Genomic DNA, 20,353 nt, shown 5'->3' on the forward strand with positions numbered 1-20,353 from the left:
GAAGTTGAGTGCATGTGCTCAGCGTCATATGCAGAGGTTGTCTTTGGGAAATAGATGTATGAGTGCTGCCAGCATTGCTGCAGAGGTTGTAGGGGTGGGGGGGTCAGCCTGTCAGTGCTCAGACCATACGCTGCACATTGCACCAAATTGGTCTGCATGGCTGTCGTCCCAGAAGGAAGCCACTTCTAAAGTTGATGCACAAAAAAGCCTGCAAACAGTTTACTGAAGACAAGCAGACTAAGGACATGGATTACTGCAGTGGTGGTGCGTCCATAAAGGGCGCAGGAGCGCCGCCCCTCTCTCCTGCACCGCTCTAATCACCATAGATTCATGCATTGCATGAATCTATCTATTGCCACTGCTGACACCCCCTATTCAGGTGCCCGGCCCATTTCCGGGCGTCAGGCATCTGAATTACAGCGGCGGGGGTGTTTTTTAGAAGCACCTGATTAGAGCCATATGCTCTAATAGGCGCCCAAAAATGTGCACAGCGGGCGCAATGCTGTGTGTTCGCTGTTCACTCAGCTGTGTGTGTTAGCAAAGAGAAGGAATTCGCTTTTTGCTAACACTGAATCCGCCTCTAAGCCAATCAGGTTGCCGGGTCTGTTACTGGTCACCTGATTGGCTGAAACGTCAGGCGCTGTGATTGGACGCCTGAGAGAGGACGGAAGAAGACATGGAGGACATGCAGGAGAGACAGGTAAGTGCCGGGCAGCATCTGATGGGGCACACTGGCAGCATCTGATGGGGCACACTGGCGGCATCTGATGGGGCACAGTAGCGGCAATTGATGGGCACACTGGCAGAAATTGATGGGCACAGTGTCAGCAATTGATGGGCACAGTGGCTGCATTTGATGGGCACAGTGGCTGCGTTTGATGACACAGTGGCAGCGTTTGATGGCACAGTAACTACATTTGATGGCACAGTAGCTGCGTTTAATGGCACAGTGGCTGCATTTGATGGGTACAGTGGCTGCGTTTGATGGCACAGTGGCTGCATTTGATGGGTACAGTGGCTGCGTTTGATGACACAGTGGCTGCATTTGAAGGGTACAGTGGCTGCGTTTGATGGCACAGTGGCTGCATTTGATGGCACAGTGGCTGCGTTTGATGGCACAGTAGCTGCAATTGATGGGGTTTTTTTTCAGTTTGTTTGCGCCCCCCCCAAAAAAGTTCGAGCACCAGCCGCCACTGGATTACTGGAACCATGTCTTGTGGTCTGATGAGACCAAAATAAACTTATTTGGTTCAGATGGTGTCAAGCGTGTGTGGCGGCAACCAGGTGAGGAGTACAAAACAAGTGTGTCTTGCCTACAGTCAAGCATGGTGGTGGGAGTGTCATGGTCTGGTGCTGCATGAGTGCTGCCGGCACTGGGGAGCTACAGTTCATTGAGGGAACCATGAATGCCAACATGTACTGTGACATACTGAAGCAGAGCATGATCTCCTCCCTTCGAATACTGGGCCACAGGGCAGTATTCCAACATGATAACGACCCCAAATACACCTCCAAGACGACCACTGCCTTGCTAAAGAAGCTGAGGGTAAAGTTGATGGACTGGCCAAGCATGTCTTCAGACCTAAACCCTATTGAGCATCTGTGGGGCATCCTCAAATGGAAGGTGGAGGAGCACAAGGTCTCTAACATCCACCAGCTCTGTGATATCATCATGGAGGAGTGGAAGAGGACTCCAGTGGCAACCTGTGAAGCTCTGGTGACCTCCATGCCCAAGAAGGTTAAGGCAGTGCTGGAAAATAATGGTGGGCACACAAAATATTGACACTTTGGGCCTAATTTGGACATTTTCACTTAGGGGTGTAGTCACTTTTGTTGCCAGCGGTTTAGACATTAATGGCTGTGTGTTGAGTTATTTTGAGTGGACAGGAAATTTAAATTGTTATACAAGCTGTACACTCACTACTTTACATTGTAGCAAAGTGTCATTTCTTCAGTGTTGTCACATGAAAAGATATAATAAAATCTTTACAAAAATGTGAGGGGTGTACTCACTTTTGTGAGATACTGTATGTATTAATTGCATGATATTTAGGATTGATTCACACTGTTATAGCACAACACTTTATTGGTATATGTATCCATATACTGTATGTGCACAGCAGTAGCCTTAGCTGAGCTGACACACTAATGTGTACCTCCCTTGTTTGTAATGGGAACATGCTCAGTCAGCACTTCCAGCACTATGACCTTGGTCATTAGTACTGTGACAGCCAATCGCAGTGATCACCATGACCAGGAAACTCATGTAACAGGTTCAGCATTACAAACTTGTAAAGGGCCAGCGCCCATATGCTGGAGGGGGTCAATGATAAATCAGATTTTGATAATGATCATTATAAATAGATATACAGTAAAACCTTGCTTTGAGAGCAACTTGGTTTGAGAGCGCTTTGCAAGACAAGCAAAATGTTTTTAATAAATCTTGACTTGATATACAAGTGATGTCTTGATATACAAGTAGCGTCATGTCACAAGTGAGTATAAAAAAGAAGAGAGGCGCCTCTAAGTGTAGCAATATGGTTACATTTCTGAAGGTACAACATTTAGCAACTTATTGCTACACTTAGAGGTGCCTCTCTTCTCTTTTATACCCTGTAAAAAATGCTTTGATATACAAGTGCTTTGCATTACAAGCATGTTTCTGGAACGAATTATGCTCGCAAACCAAGGTTTTACTGTACTGTAGCTTGTGCATTCAGTTACAGTATATGACATTAATTAGTCTTAAAAATATAACCTCAGGTAGCTGGTAATTGGCATGAAATTAATTAAACCCCAGTGGACTTTTCCACTCCGTTCTGCGCATTATAAAATCACCTCAATGCATGGAAAAAATCTGACTTTGTCTGAGAAGACCAAATACCCCTTCTCACCAATGATTCATCGGAGAAAACTCAGAATTTGTTGGAATTCCTTTCACCTGGCAATCATTCTTACAGTTCTGCTGTGATATCTATACGGATATACTGTATTTGTAGTGTAATAGGTTGGAGGGTCAGTGCCAACAGCTAAGGTACGCTTCACAGACACATCTTCATCACTCTTTTCTTAAGTTTAAATCTTTAGACATTTTTACATTTCTGCTATGTGCCTCTTGATTCTGCAGTAACAAGGGTCAGCTTTGGCAACTACCCTCACATCTTCACCCTCCCCAATCACATCTGCAGTAACATTGTCATTACATAATAAGTAACCCATACAAGTTTTGGGGACAAACTAAGATTTCATTCAGCAATATTCATTTAGCAATTTTGTTTTGCAAAAATTATTTTATATTGTACTGTATGTAATTGATAGACAAAAAGTTTTCAAAAAGTGTTTTGCAGTGCTGTTGTCTTCAAATAGAAGTTTTCAGCAAAAACATATTTTTCTATTATGCTATCGCTGAGACCCAAACCTGAAAACTTGTCTTTAAAACGGAGTCCCAGTCACCTGTGGAAAAAATAAAAGTCAGCAGCTACAAAAACTGAAGCTGCTGACTTTTAAAAAAACAGCCACTCACCTGTCCCACGGTCCAGCGGTGTACAGTCGGCCTCACCCGTTGTCTTCTTTCCTCTGCTCTGGCATCTTACATAGTTACATAGTAGGTGAGGTTGAAAAAAGACACAAGTCCATCAAGTCCAACCTATGTGTGTGATTATATGTCAGTATTACATTGTATATCCCTGTATGCTGTGGTCGTTTAGGTGCTTATCTAATCCTTTTTTTTTTTTTTTTAATTATCGATGCTCCCTACTGAAACCACCGCCTGTGGAAAGGATTCCACATCCTTGCCGCTCTTATGCCCCGTACACACGATCGGACTTTCCGCCAAAGAAACCATGGATTTTTGTTCAAAGGTTGTTGGCTCAAACTTGTCTTGAATACACACGGTCACAAAAATGTTGGCCAACAATTCCGAACGTGGGAACGCGGTGGCGTACGAGACGTACGACGAGCCGAGAAAAAGGAAGTTCAATAGCCAGTGTGGCTCCTACTGCTTAAATTCAGAGCATGCGCGGAACTTTTGTGCGATGGACTTGTGTACACACGATCCGACTTTCCGACAACAAAATTTGAGAACCTGGTAAGAAACATTTGTTGGCGGAAAGTCCGACAGCAAACGTTCGATGGAGCGTACACACGGTCGGACTTTCCGACAACAAGCTCACATCCAGCATTTCCCGTCGGAAAATCGGACCATGTGTACGAGGCATAAAAGTAAAGAACCCTCTACATAGTTTAACCACTTTTCTTCTAATTTTGGCCACGAGTCTTATTAAATTCCCTTTCTCTGAAAAGTTTTATCCCTATTGTGGGGTCACCAGTACGGTGTTTGTATATTGAAATCACATCCCCTCTCAAGCATCTCTTCTCCAGAGAGAATAAGTTCAGTGCTCACAACTTCTCCTCATAACTAAGATCCTCCAGACACTTTATTAGCTTTGTTGCCCTTTTCTGTACTCCATTTCCAGTACATATTTCTGGAGGACTGGTGCCCAGAACTGGACAGCATACTCCAGGTGCAGCTGGACCAGAGTCTTGTAGAGCGGACGAATTATCACTTTATCCCTGGAGTTGATCCCTTTTTTAATGCATGCCAATATTCTGGATACCGGAAATGATGCAAGTGCCTAGTTTCTGGTATGGAAGTAGAGGTTGGGAACGCAGTTGGAACGCAAACTGCAAACCGGCTGTCCCTACACATTGCTTTTCATTGTGTATACTTAGCCTTCCCCTCTTTGATGGAAAGTTTTTGCTTTTGTTTTTAATTTTATTTTAAATAAAAGTTTTCTTAAATACTACACAATGAGAGCCCTATCTTTTTCTATGTGGATCCATCCCTGATAAGCTGACAAACGAATCTTTGGGAAAGTGACTGGTGAGACCTCTGGATACCCTAGCCGTGTGAAGTGAGCTGCAGAGGCCCTATAGACTACAGACGGACAGCGAGCAGAGCCTCCAAGGGACACCATCCATACATGCCCATTACCCCTGTAGGGGTACAAGGAGCTGGTGAGTGGGGACCCATCAGGGGGAGCACAGAAGTCACTTGATTTACCGAACACAAGAGTCACCTGATTACTTTGGACACTTGGCCACTTTGGAGCTTCACCTTCTTTTACTTTTTAATTTTGTTTTTTTTTTTTTATTGTTTCCACCAGTATTTTTGGGTGTATATATATATATATATATATATATATATATATATATATATATATATATATATATTTTTTTTTTTTTTTGGACTTTGTTGCACTTGTGTTTTTTATGGGTTTTTTTTTTGCTTTTTATAATTTGATACCAATTTTCTTTGTGATATATGGCTTGGTTTGAGGTAATTAACTGGTAACTTTCTGATGACTTTAGGCCTTATCTACTTTACCTTACTTCGCTATCATACCTTATTTTGATTTATATCTCACCTATATACTTCACATTAATATACAGTGGGGACGGAAAGTATTCAGACCCCCTTAAATTTTTCACTCTTTGTTATATTGCAGCCATTTGCTAAAATCATTTAAGTTCATTTTTTTTCCTCATTAATGTACACACAGCACCCCATATTGACAGAAAAACACAGAATTGTTGACATTTTTGCAGATTTATTAAAAAAGAAAAACTGAAATATCACATGGCCCTAAGTATTCAGACCCTTTGCTGTTACACTCATATATTTAACTCAGGTGCTGTCCATTTCTTCTTATCATCCTTGAGATGGTTCTACGCCTCCATTTGAGTCCAGCTGTGTTTGATTATACTGATTGGACTTGATTATAAAAGCCACACAATTAAATAGGATTGGTCCCAGCACAGAACCCTGGGGAACCCCACTACCCACCCCTGACCATTCTGAGTACTCCCCATTTATCACCACCCTCTGAACTCGCCCTTGTAGCCAGTTTTCAGTACTCACCCTATGGTCCATGCCAACGGACCTTATTTTGTACAGTAAACATTTATGGGGAACTGTGTCAAATGCTTTTGCAAAATTCAGATACACCACGTCTACGGGCCTTTCTTTATCTAGATGGATCTTCACTATGGGCACCCGGAGGTGACAGCTTGCAGCTTTACAGCTGGGTGCCCACTGTGCATGTGCATCGTGAATGGCGGATGCAGTCTTCTGGGACCTGTCGGTGTCCCAGAAGACTGCAGGGGGGAGGGAGGAGAACCTCTGTTTCTGATCGCTGCCAATTATTCAAGAGGAGCAGGGAATGAGTCCTTAAAGTGGAACTTTCCCTTTTGGGTGGAGCTCTGCTTTAACTACCTGCTGACTGCTCACAATAAATATACTGCGAGTGGGCGGCAGGTGCGGACACAATCAGAAACCTGTAAGACGTCTCTTTCTTCCTGGGTCTGACGGCGCACATACGTGTGCTCCCTGCCAACCTCTCCTGTGATTGGACACAGCACAAGTTTGGTAACTGATTTAAGCCAATGATTTTGTCAGCTGATCGGCTGTGTCCAATCACACACACACAGAGTTCTGTTGTAAAAAAACGCAGAGCTCTGGGTACTGTGAACAGCAATCTGGTTGTTTCTTCTCCCTTAAAAGCAGGGAGAAAAAACAGTCAGATCAGAAAGTAAAAGCATGTTACATATTGTTGGGCACACAGCTAACCCCTCAATTGCCACTAAATAATAACCCCCTTCCCAGCCAGTGTGATTAGTACAGTGTACAGAATTATCATTGATCACTATATTAGTGTCACAAGCGACATCATTGTTAGTTAGTGACCCTCCCAGGTAGTGTCAGGTAGCGCTAGATTGCCCATCACCTTATCACAGTCCCACTATAAGTCGCTGATCACCGTCATTACTAGTATAATGTCTATAGCTGTGTAAATTCCAGTATACAATATATACCATAGTTTTTAGATAATATAACCTTTTCACATACCAATTAATTTTCACTTATTGGTATTTTCCTTTTACCTAAGACATGTAGCAGAATACATTTCTGACCTTAATTTATGAAGACAATTTTTTTTTAATTAGAAATGTTTTATAACAGTAATTAGAAAATATTGTTTTTTTCACAATTGTTTGTCTTTTTTTTTTTATATACCGTATATACTCAAGTGTAAGTCTTCCCAAATATAAGCCGACGCACCTAATTTTACCACAAAAAAAATGGGAAAACGTATTGACTCAAGTATAAGCCTAGGGTGGGAAATGCAGCAGCTACTGGGTAAATAATGCCCATCTGCAGCCTCACTGTGCCCATCTGCAGCCTCACTGTGCCCATCTGCAGCCTCACTGAGCCCACCTGTATCATCAGTGCCCATCTGCACCCTCACTGTGCTCATCTGCAGCCTCACTGTGCCCATTTGAAGCCTCACTGTGCCCATCTGCAGCCTCACTGTGCCCATTTGCAGCCTCACTGTGCCAACCTGTACCTTTGATAACCAAAACAGTCTCCCGCTGTGTCATGCAATCTTAACTGTTCGGTGGCCGTCCACTGTAACAAAGCCTCCTCCTCGTCAGTGATAGACGGAACACTGATTCAGTTTCCCAGCATTGTATCAGTGTTCAGTGTTCCGTCTATCACGGACAAGGATGAGGAGGTGGGGCTTTGTTACAGTGGACAGCCGCCGAACAGTTAAGACTGCATGACACAGTGGGAGACCCTCACTCGAGTATAAGCTGAGGGGGGGCCTTTTTCAGCATAAAAAATGTGCTGAAAAAGTCGGCTTATACTCGAGTACATATGGTAATTAAAAATCCGAGTGGTGGTCAAATACCACCAAAAGAAAGCTCTATGTGTGTGAAAAAAAATGATACAAATTTAATTTGGGTACAGCATTGCATGACTGCGCAGTTGCCAGTTAAAGAAATACAGTGCTGAGTAGCAAGAAATGGTCTGGTTATGAAGGGGATAAAACCTTCCGGGAAATCAAGTGAGTAAATATCCCCAAAACTTAACATTTAAGGGATGTGAGTATTTTTTTAAAGGTCTTCTGCTAGATCAGTGATGGTGAACCTTGGCACCCCAGATGTTTTGAAACTACGTTTCCCATGATGCTCATGCACTCTGCAGTGTAGTTGAGCGTTATGGGCAATGTAGTTTCAAAACATCTGGGGTGCCAAAGTTCTCCATCACTTTCCTAAATGCATACTCCTTTTTTTCTTATCACTGCCTGGCAAATGCCCTACGAAGAGTGATCCACGCTTCTTAGACTGACTCTTTCCAGTCACACTACAGACACTGGGACTTTTTTGTCTTCGAGTGACGCTACCAACACAGGGACACTTTTCTGTCCAGTGACTGCACCAATGCAGGAACATTTTTTTTTTTCTTCCAGTAGCACCACTGACATTAGGACATTAGGACATTTTTCCTTCCAGTTACACTACTGATGGAGGGACATTTTTTCCTCTAGTGACACCACCAGCACAGAAGCTTTTTTTCTTCCAGTGATGTCACCAATGCAGGGGAATTTTTTTCCTTCTGGTGACCCCACACACATAGAACATTTGTTTCTTCTGGTGACACCACCAGCACAACAACATTTTCCTTCCAACGACACCACTGATGCATTATCACACAAAGAAAACCTTGTTTGTCCTTAAAAAAACAATATACAGTATGTATTACTTAAATCATGACAGAGCTATTGTCAAATAACCAGGTCTATAGCAGAAAAGAAAAAAAATGCTGTGGTCCATATGGGGTGTACAGGGTTGAGAGGGGAAGTGGTTAAAGGGGTTGTAAACCCTCATGTTTTTTCACCTTAATGTATCCTATGCATTAAGGTGAAAAACTTCTGACACTGACCAGCCCCCCCGTTTTACTCACCTGAGCCAGTTCGTTCCCTCGGCGGAGACTCGCTCTACCTCTCTGCCCAGGGTTCTCGGCTCTTGATTGGATAGATTGATAGCAGCGCAGCCATTGGCTCCCGTTGCTGTCAATCAAATCCAATGACGTGGGTGCCGAGGGGCGGGGCCGAGTCTGGCACTCTGTGTCTATGCACGCAAATGCTGGACACAGGAGCGTGCCCGCAAGGCACTTCCCCCAGGGCGGGAGCACTTCCCCCAGGGGGTTTACCAATACGTGGAGGAGCCGCGAGTGCCGCTGGTTGACCCCAGAAGACAAGGTTTGGGGCCACGCAGTGCAAAACTAACTGCGCAGTGGAGGTAAGTTTTGCAATTTATTTTATTTATTTATTTAATTTCAATTATTGTTATTTTTCTTTTTTTCTGCATGCAATATATTTAGGAACAAAACTCATTACACAGGGGCTTGAAAATAATTTCAAGAAAAAAAAATGTGTGCGATTAACCAGACTCAGATCACATACGTAAAACTACTTGGATTTCGAGGTCTTTATACATTTAAAATTCCATTTTTTATCTTATTTCTACTAACCTACATGCTGATATTCACTGGAAATACTTTAATCATTATTTTAGTGTCAACTGTTGATCAACTTAAAATTCCAATGTACCTCTTTCTCAAGCACTTGGCTACAACTGATGTCCTAATGACCACCAGTGTGGTGCCCATGACACTGGACATTATTGTCAAAGATGAAGGAGAAATATCACTGGTTGGCTGCATTATTCAGCTTTACTGTTTTGCTATTTTTGGTTGTTTGCAAAGTTTTCTTATTGCTGTCATGTCCTACGATCGGTATTTGGCCATCTGCAACCCATTACGGTATTCATCCCTTATGAACTCCCATGTAATTTCTCCACTGATCATTGGCTTGTGGGTCTTAGTTATTATTTTACTATCAAGTGAAGTGATTGAGTTATTTCAAATGAATTACTGTGGACTGAATTCTATAGACCACTTTTTCTGTGATTTCAGCCCAGTAGTTGAATTGGCCACCTCAGACACTTCTGCGTTTATGCTGCATGACTTTATTATTTCACTCTTCACATTTGTTTTTCCATTTGCTGTTATTATTATTACATACATCTGCATCGTAGTCACTATTCTGAGGATATCTTCCACCTTTGGGCGAAGAAAAGCCTTTTCCACTTGTGGTACCCATTTGTCCATGGTTTGTGCTTATTATGGAACAATAATCATTGTGTATGTGGTCCGTGATAGGTCAACAAGCACAAATAAATATAGATCCCTCTTGTACACTGTGGTGTCTCCATTGATGAATCCAATCATATACAGCTTGAGAAACCATGAAATCAAGAGCGCTCTACAAAAAGTGCTGGCTGAGTTTAAGGTCAAGAAATAAAGCAACTTTAAAGTTCATAACTTAACCTCCCCATGTGTTTTTTTCCCCACTTACCTGAATTGCAGAGCCATCTTGTTCCTCTTCAACTGGCTACCTTTTTCCATTTCACGCAGCTAGCTCCTGATGATGCACCAAGTCAACCCTCTGGCTCGCCCTCTGGTCACTCTATGTTCCTGGTCCTGCAGCCACTTTTGGAGATGTGATGTAATGCTGCAGGACCAGGGACATATCGATTTACCTTGGGCTTTAATCATCTACATTTTTCATTCTGTGCTGCTACAGTAGCCCATATATGGGTGGTTTGACTCATTTAATACATAATTTTGATCTGAAAGAGATTTGGACATCTTCATCATAGGCCAAAGCTGACTACCTGTTGTGTCATTTTGAATAGTACCACAACACACAACACTTTATTACAGTAACCATGTCAGGTTTCAGTGGTAGTGAGCCCTTGTAGAAATCCAATCCAGGGTTCCCCCGAAAATAGAGCCTAAGCCCCAGCCTGCTTCTTTACTATGGTCCCTGAAGGTGGGGATAAACTTACAGCAAGCTTTATCCAGGTATGCCCAGAGACCAGTCGCATATGCAGAATACAAATGGCAGGAGACAGAAGAGGACCCAGGAAACAAGTCAAGGTCAGGGTGAGTGGCAGCCAAGCACAAACAGAAGACAAAGCTTGAGTCGATACACAGGAAGTCAGATGCTGAATATACAAAACACTAGGCAAACGGGATCTCAGAGAACTAGGACGTTGCTCAGGCAACACGACTTAACCAAACTGCAAGGTAAGCTTTGAAATACGTACTAACCTGCACAGTGAATACAGCATTGTTCTGTTGTGATCCACTGTTTGGGTGATATAGCCCAGGTCCTGCACCACCATCTTGGTCCTCTTCAACTGACTACCTATTTCCATTTCAGGCAGCTATCTCCTGATGATGCACCAAGTTCACCCACTGGCTCGCCATCTGGTCACCCTATGTTCCTGGTCCTGCAGCCTCTTTGGAGATGTCATGTGAGGCTGCAGGACCAGGGACACATTGTTCTACCTTTGGCTTTAATTATCTACATTTTTCATCTTCTGATGCTAGAGTAGCCCATATATGGGTGGTTTAACTCATTTAATACATATTTTTGATCTGAAAGAGATTTGGACATCTTCAGCATGGGCCAATGCTGACTACCTGCTGTGTCATTTTGAACAGTTCCACAACACACAACACTTTATTACACTAGCCATGTCAGGTTTAAGCGGTAGTGAGCCCTTGTAGAACGCCAACCCGGGGCTCCCCAGAATACAGAGCCTAAGCCCCAGCCTGCTTTTTCACCAGGGGCCCTGGTGGTGGGGACGGACTTGCAGCAAGCTGGAACCAGGTTGTGGCGCCCAGATATGCCCAGCTGACAATACAGAGACCAGTCACGTATGCAGAGTACAGATGGCAGCAGACAGAAGAGGATCCGAGAAACAAGCCGAGGTCAGGGTGGGTGGCAGACAAGCACAAACAGAAGACGAAGCTGGAGTCGGTGCACAGGAAGTCAGACACTGATTACATTAAACACTACTCAAGCAGGAGCTCAGAGAACTAGGAAGCTGCTCAGGCAACCCGGCTAAGCAGTTTCAGTAAAACATTGTCTGCTATTATTGTACTGTTCCAGAGTTAGGGTGATTGACTGCTGGCCTATGAGGTTCCAAATAAATCAGATGATTGCTGATATTTGGTAGCTCTTTAATGCCTTGTGGAACACCTATAGGGTCCCTGGAAGAGTCCTTTATGTGGAGTAAAAGGATAAGAGCTTCAAGCCATAGGGATCGGTTTAGGTATAGATTTTGTTTGCACCAATGATAGAGTCTGTGCGGAGTTGATATTCATAGTATTCTGGGGGTTATGCACAAGGGCCCAATCATTAAGGCTTAGGTTTATTGTACAAACAAACAGCAACTAACCCAATCTATAACTGGCCTTAACAGCAAAGAGCACATGGAAAGGCGACCCATGTCAAGCAACAAGAAAAACATCAAAGCTCAACTTAGCAGCCAACCTGCAACAAACCGAATTGTCCTGTCCGACAGTTCATGTTAGAAACAGGGGTTTAGTTTGCACACATTTGCAAATACATGTGTAAGCTTCAGAGGCTACATCAAGGCATTTTAGTATTATCTGCAGTTCTAACTCTATACATGTTGAGAGCCTTCATAGTAGGAGCACATATATAATAATGGGTAGATTGAGAGCAGGTATGTCTGGGGGTAGCCCACTCCCCCCTATTTATCTTTGAAATGAAAACATGGACTTTATAGGCACCAATAGTAAAAGCAAAAAGTTTTTTTTTAGTGGTAACAATTCACATGTAATATAAAAAATCACGCTGTGATCACTGAGTCAGTGAGACTCGGGTAATCACAGACCACCACGTGATCAACTGTCAGCAAATGACAGCTGATCACGTGATGTAAACAGAAGATCGGTAATCAGCTGATCACCGGCTTCTGTGTAAGGGACATCGGTCCCGAAGAGGAAGAGGCACAGCCGCCTCATCTGTGCCCACCAGTGCCGCCTGCCAGTGCCCATACAGTGCATATCAGTGCCCACAAGGGTATATCAGTGCCACCAATCAGTGCCAACTCTCAATGCCCACGAGTGCCACCTATCAATGCCCACCAGTGGTGCCAATCAATGCCTCATCAGTGCCTCCTAGCAGTGCTGTGTATCAGTGTCTTCTACCAGTGCCCATCACTGCCACCCATCAGTGCCCATCACGGCCACCTATCAGTGCCCATCAGTGCCAGCTATCAGTGCCCATTAGTGCCAGCTATCAGTGCCATTCAGTGCCACCTATCAATGACCATCAGTGTCACCCATCAGTGCCACCTCTCAGTGCCACATCTTAGTGCCCACCAGTGTCGCCTATGAGTTCCCACCAGTACTGCCTTATCATTGCACATCAATGCAGCCTATCAGTACCCATCAGTACAGCCTCATCAGCGTATATCTATGAAGGAGAAAAACTACCTGTTTGCAAAATTTTATAACATAATATAAAACTGTTTTGTATTTTTTTATCAAAATTTTCGGTCTTTTTTCATTTTTTTAACAAAGAATAAAAAACCCAGAGGTGATCAAATACCACCAAAAGAAAGCTATATTTGTGGGGAAAACAATGATAAAAATTTTATTTGGGTACAGTGTTGTATGACCGCGCAATTGTCATTCAAAGTGTGACAGCGGGTTTAAGTGCCCAATAAGCAAGTGGTTAAAGTTACAAAATATAATAAACTATCACGCCAAGGGTGATATTCCTAAAAAAGTGTAAGACAGGACAGAGACTACCACCAAACATATCGCTGCTAAATCCTGCACCGGGGCTTAGCCTTCAATATGCTACCCAAGCGTGTACCAATAAATGCAGCAGTAAACCTACCTATGATAGATGTCAGTGAGTATACAGCACATGATAGCTCCTCAGAGTACATGCATCTCACTAAAAACAGATAAGGCGCGTTTATCAGCTTGGATATATGTCTAAAAGAGTGTAGAATAAACCAGTATAGATATAAGATAACTATAATATGGATAATGTACCAACAATAGTTTTTAATATATAATGCAAGTAAGGAGGAAAGGAAAGGGAAGGGGGGAATTAGGTTTCACCTCACCTAGTGGTGTTAGATTATAAGATTAGATGCAATGATGTTAATTGGTAAGGAATTGTTCAATCACGGGCCAGAGATCTGTGCCACAATTATAACTAATCACCAAAATATCCCAACATCTATACAAAGACCATTCCAATAGACAGTGTTTCAATTAGGAAGCCTATAAATGCAATAGGAGAGAGCAGAAACCACATAACAGTGTCTCCTACATAATCTAATGAGCTAATACACTGAGAAGTCATTGTTATGCCTCGTACACACGATCGCACATTCCGACAACAAAATCCATGGATTTTTTCCGACGGATGTTGGCTGAAGCTTGCCTTGCATACACACGGTCACACAAAGTTGGTCGGAAATTGCGAACGCCAAAAACGCGGTAACATACAACACATACGACGAGCCGAGAAAAATGAAGTTCAATAGCTAGTGCGGCTCTTCTGCTTGATTCCGAGCATGCGTGGCACTTTATGCGTTGGAATTGTGTACACACGATCGGAATTTCCGACAATTTTGTTGTCGGAAAATTTGAGATCCAGATCTCAAATTTTTTGCGACGGAAATTCCGATGGAGACTGTCTGATGGAGCTTACCAACAGTCGGAATTTCCGACAAAAGGCTCCCATCGAACATTTTCCGTCGGAGAATCCGACCGTGTGTACGAGGCATAACTCTGCAGTACATACCTTAGACAAGTCATAAGGGCGTGAACCCGGACGCGGGAGCATGGTAGAGAAATCTTCCACAGTATAAGGCTCACAGTCAGAGCCTTATATATGTGTCCCAATCAGGGGAGCAGTGTCAATGACTTCCGCATCACCTGACCGGGCCAGGTAAGGGTGCGCGCGCACATTCCTCGCGCACCTGCGTGGGTGGCCAATGGTATTGCCCACTAGCCCATCAAGCGGGAACTACGCATCCAGCACCTTAAGAGGAGGCACAGCCAGGAGAGAGCTCCCCCTGGTGAGGCCTCCGCCCGTCCCACGTCAGCGCACGCTCCTGGGCAGATGACCCAGGGAAGCGGCCGATGGCTCATAGTGCGAAGATGTTGCTAAAGCGCCCTAAGGGAGGTATAACCAGAGGAGAGCTCCCCCAAGTGTGCCCTCCACACGCCACAGTCTATCCAGACCCACAGTAAGACCACGGACGTCAAACATGGAGACTGCAGCTACCTGGCCGCACATCTAGCCCCAAAGCCCCAAACTGGCAATGGTCAATACAAACAATATATATAGTATAGTGTGCTATGTATTTAAACAGCACATTAATCAACAACACATTAATGCATAAGCATACATTTTTTGAAAGAGAAACAAACATAGTCAAAAATATTCAATTTTTTGCATATGAATCCCTTACTAGACATAATCCCTTCCCGCTACCGACACTATTAAACCTTCTACCATACATATAAATGTATATCCCTTCCTAATGAACTGGCAGATATGTATAAACTCTGAAGATATCAACCATACAGACTCATAAAAATGGCCTGTATGACTGGACTTCATTGATTCCAGGTGGATAGGTGGCATTGAGGTGCTCTATCTACCTGGTTTCTCATTGCAAAATCTTTCTATCTCAGTCACCTCCTCTGGGATCCTGTGGAATCACTTCCAGGACAAAGAAGGTGGCTAGGGATGTATTACATTTATGATATAAATCTAGGTGTCTGCTCACAGGAGTGAGCATTTTTCCATTCATAGAATAGTGTATATGGTCATTCAATCTCTGCCTAAGTTGGTGGCTGGTCTTGCCAACGTCAAATGCTCCACATTGGCAGATCATTAAATAGACTAGGCCCTGTGGGCCACAGTCCGCCCGAAATCTGGGATGGAAAATTTCCCCAATATGGAGTGTGAAACGGAAGCCTGTGGATACCCAGGGACAATGAGCACACTTGCCCCACCTGTATTTCCCATTGGTATTAATTTTTTGTCTCGAGGTAGGGGCGTAATGGCACGTCTGAAAACAATGTCTGGGTGATCATGGATGTACTTTTTAAGAGTAGAATCATCATAAAGAAGATGGCAATGATTTGACAGAATATGCCTAAGTTGTTGCTGGCCAGAAAAATTCATAATAAATTTAACAGTGGGAGCATGATCTGTCTAACGCGGCGTACACACGATCGTAAATTCGGCCAGCAAAAGACCGATGAGAGCTTTTGGTTGGAAAACGTGACCGTGTGTATGCTCCATCGGACTTTTGCTGGCCGAATTCCAGCCAGCAAAAAATTGTGAGCAGGTTCTCAATTTTTTGGTCGGAAAAAGTTCCTATCAGAAAATGCGATCGTCTGTAGCAATTCCGATGCGCAAAATTCCTAAGCATGCTCGGAAACAATTTGATGCATGCTCGGAAGCATCGAACTTAATTTTCTCGGCTCATCGTAGTGTTGTACGTCACCGCGTTCTTGACGGTCGAAAGCTCAGCGAACTTTTGTGTGACTGTGTGTATGCAAGCCAAGCTTGAGCGGAATCCCATCGGAAAAAGCCATCATATCTTTTTCTGACCAAAATCCCGATCGTGTGTACGCGGCATTAGATTCATATAGCAATGAATTACGAGTTTGTTTGAGCGCCTTATTATAGGCTTTCCGCAAGAGCGATTTCCTATATCCTCTCTGTAACAAACGTTGGCGTAATCGATTTTTTTATTTCATTCAGAAAAATATAAATAAGCTGCTGAAGAGGCTTACTGCGAAACATGTAAAGCTTACCTAGCATTACAACATTCTATCCCAGCCGTCACAGTCTATGACCTTGTGTGTCATTGACTGGAGTTGGAGATGTCTATATAAAATTGTATAATATTGCAGCAATGTTTTTTAATGGTCTTTTTATATTATATGTGAATTGTTACTAATAAAATACTTTTTGCTTTTACTATTGGTGCCTATAAAGTCCAGGTTTTCATTTCAAAGATATATATTGCTAATATTAGGATGTAGCACCTTGTACTAGATATACATACACCCACAGTACCATCCTGTGCTAGTGTAACCATTTAAATATTTATCACTCCTCCTTAAAGCGGGATTCCGTCCCTGAAAAAAAAATTTAAAAGTCAGCAGCTACTAACACTGTAGTTGCTGACTTTAAAAAGGTACTTACCTGTCCTGGGTGCCCGCGATGTCACCGCCCGCGGCCGACCCGTCCCTCGGCTCTCGGGTCCCGGCACTGCCATCCTAAGTAAGGGAAACAGGCAGTGGGGCCTTGCGGCTTCACTGCCAGTTTCCTACTGCGCGGCGCGGCGAGGCGCGGCACTCTGTGAATGGCCCTGTGGTGTTCTGGTAACACACACTGTTCCCAGAAGAAAACGGGGCCGCTCACCGAGGAGCAGAACACGCCGCGGAATAGGAAGAGGCAGATTAGGAAGACTGCCTAGCAACAAGGGTTTAGGTAAGTTTAATTTTTTTTTTTCAAATGTTTTTTTTTATTTTTTTTAGGATTTTTGGTGATTTATTTTTTTTTTTCAGGGTGGCCCTCCACTTTAAAGACACAGGGGCACTCTGGACACCCATCAAATAGCACAATGGCAGCAAAGGTGTCCAGTGCGTCCTCTCGCCAAATAACCAACAGTAGAAATGAACAGCAACCGTCCCAACCTATAACTGGCCTTAGCAGCAAGGAGCACATGGAACACATGCCAAACAACAACACGCGGCCTCTGCAACTTACTCATGTGTTTGCAAATGTGTGCAAACTAAACCCCTGTTTTTAACAAGAACTATTAGACAGGACAATTTAAGTTTGTTGCAAGCTGGCTGGTAAGTTGAGCTGGCCCTGCCTGATTGAATAGAGAATGGATGTATATATACTGTAGGGGGGTTCTCCTATTCCATAGTTTTGGTAAATCTAAAGAAAATTGCACAGAGATTGTATTATCAGATGTATTGATTAGATGTCAATGACACCCCAAATAAGGAAGCACACATTTTAACGAGTGAAAAAAATGGGGGTCAAACACAGCAAAACGCACAGTAAAAATTGGGCAAACCGCAACACATCAAAAAATCCCATGAGCTACTTTTCTGGATGTAGGGCAGCCCATTAAAAATCAATGGGCTGCGCTATTCATGTTGCTGGAAAAACAAGTCATAAAATGTATGGTTCCACTACGTTAGGTGTAGAGGGCCCATAGTGCATTACCTCTGAAACCATTTATTCAGAAAAAAATGTAAATGAATCTACTCACAGATGTCCAGACTAGCAAAGCATATCAAATAGTTGCAATAAGTTGGTCCACATCACTTGCTCCAGAGACTTGGGAGGGCATCATCATTCAAGATCTTAGTGGCTTATGTGTTTCAAGGGTCGTACCCTCTTCCTCAGAGCCAAACCTTTCTATTGGATTTGCTGCTAAATGTAAAGTTCAAACATTTTAAGCAGGGTTTGATGATTCCCTCCACAAATCAACCCCTAGGTGATTCTCTTATTCCTATACAGTGAGGGAAAAAAGTATTTGATCCCCTGCTGATTTTGTACGTTTGCCCACTGACAAAGAAATTATCAGGCTATCATTTTAAAGGTAGGTTTATTTTAACAGTGAGAGACAGAATAACAACAAAAATATCCTGAAAAATGCATTTAAACAAGTTATAAATTGATTTGCATTTTAATGAGTGAAATAATTATTTGATCCCTTCGCAAAACATGACTTGGTACTTGGTGGCAAAACCCCTGTTGGCAATCACAGAGGTCAGACATGTCTTGTAGTTGGCCACCAGGTTTGCACACATCTCAGGAGGGATTTGCTTTCACTCCTCTTTGCAGATCCTCTCCAAGTCATTAGGGTTTCGAAGCTGACATTTGGTAACTCAAACCTTCAGCTCCCATTTTCAATGGGATTAAGGTCTGGAGACTGGCTAGGCCACTCCAGGACCTTAATGTGCTTTTTTTTGAGCCATTCCTTTGTTGCCTTGGCTATGTGTTTTGGGTCATTGTCATGCTGGAATACCCATTCACAACCCATTTTCAATGTCCTGGCTGAGGGAAGGAGGTTCTCATCCAAGATTTGATAGTACAGGGCCCCATCCATTATCCCTTTGATGCGGTGAAGTTGTCCTGTCCCCTTAGCAGAAAAACACCCCCAAAGCATAATGTTTCCGCCTCCATGTTTGACGGTGGGGATGGTGTTCTTGGGGTCATAGGCAGCATTCCTCCTCCTCCAAACACAGCGAGTTGAGTTGATGCCAAAGAGCTCCATTTTGGTCTCATCTGACCACAACACTTTTACCCAGTTCTCTTCTGAATCATTCAGATGTTCATTATCAAACTTCAGACGGGTCTGCACATGTGCTTTCTTGAGCAGGGGGACCTTGCTGCAGAATTTCAGTCCTTCATAGTATAGTGTGTTACCAATTGTTTTCTTGATGACTATGGTCCCAGCTGCCTTGAGATCATTGACAAGATTCTCCCATGTAGTTCTGGGCTGATTCCTTACTGTTCTTATGATCATTGAAACTCCACTAGATGAGATCTTTCATGGAGCCCCAGACTGAGGGAGAGTGACAGTTGTTTTGTGTTTCTTCCATTTGCCAATAATCGCACCAGCTATTGTCACCCTCTTACCAAGCTGCTTGGCAATGGTCTTGTAGCCCATTCCAGCCTTGTGTAGGTCTACAATCTTGTCCCTGACATCCTTGGACAGCTCTTTGGTATGGCCATGGTGGAGAGATGGGAATCTGATCAATTACTTCTGTGGAAAGGTGTCTTTTTTACAGGTAAGAAGCTGAGATTAGGAGCACTCCCTTTAACCGCTTAAGGACTGCCTACCGCAGATATACTGCCTCAGGGCGGCTCTATTTCGCAAAACGACATACCAGTACATAATTTTGTGTAATAGACAGCAGGGGGCAGAGGGGGAGCCAATCCGCTTGGATCTGCTGATCGTTCATCAGAGAGGCTGAACGGCGATCTGTAAACAAGGTAGATCGCTGTTCTGACAGGGAAGAACACAGTGATCTTGTGTTCCTACTAAGCAGGAACACAGATCTCTGTGTTTACCCAGTCAGTCCATCGTCCACACAGTAAGCAAGCACCAGCTAGGGACACACTTAACCCTTCGATCACCCCTGGTAATAACCCCTTCACTGCCAGTGTAATTAGTACAGTGACAGAGCATATTTTTAGCACTGATCACCGTAATATTGTCACTGGTTCCCAAAAAAGTGTCAAAAGTGTCAGTTAGGTGTCCGATTTGTACACTGCAATGTCGCAATCCTGCTAAAAATTGCAGGTCGCCTCCATAAAAAAAATAAAAATGCCATAAAAATATTCCATAGACGCGATAATTTTTGCCCAAACCAATCAATATACGCTTACTGGGATTTTTTTACCAAAAACATGTTGCAGAATACATATTGGCTTAAATTAATGAAGAAATTAGATATTTTACTTTTTTTTTTTTTTTTTTATTGGATATGTTTTATAGCAGAAAGTAAAAAATATTGTTTTTTTTTTCAAAATTGTCGCTCTTTTTTTGT

General features: G+C 43.2%; 1 protein-coding gene across 1 annotated transcript; it reads left to right on the top strand.

Annotated features, from left to right (window-relative positions):
• Positions 1–9,275: 9,275 nt before the first annotated feature.
• Positions 9,276–10,208, top strand: LOC141134774 (olfactory receptor 5P81-like). The gene has a single exon (XM_073624211.1). The coding sequence runs from the start codon at positions 9,276–9,278 to the stop codon at positions 10,206–10,208; it is 933 nt and encodes a 310-aa protein (XP_073480312.1).
• The last annotated feature ends 10,145 nt before the right edge of the window (positions 10,209–20,353 follow it).

The sequence above is a fragment of the Aquarana catesbeiana genome, linkage group LG03 (genome assembly GCF_042186555.1).
Source record: "Aquarana catesbeiana isolate 2022-GZ linkage group LG03, ASM4218655v1, whole genome shotgun sequence".
Taxonomy (NCBI): domain Eukaryota; kingdom Metazoa; phylum Chordata; class Amphibia; order Anura; family Ranidae; genus Aquarana; species Aquarana catesbeiana.

Excerpts from the sequence above, each read along its gene's own strand:
- LOC141134774 (XM_073624211.1), top strand. The coding sequence starts at position 9,276 with ATGTGTGCGATTAACCAGACTCAGATCACATACGTAAAACTACTTGGA.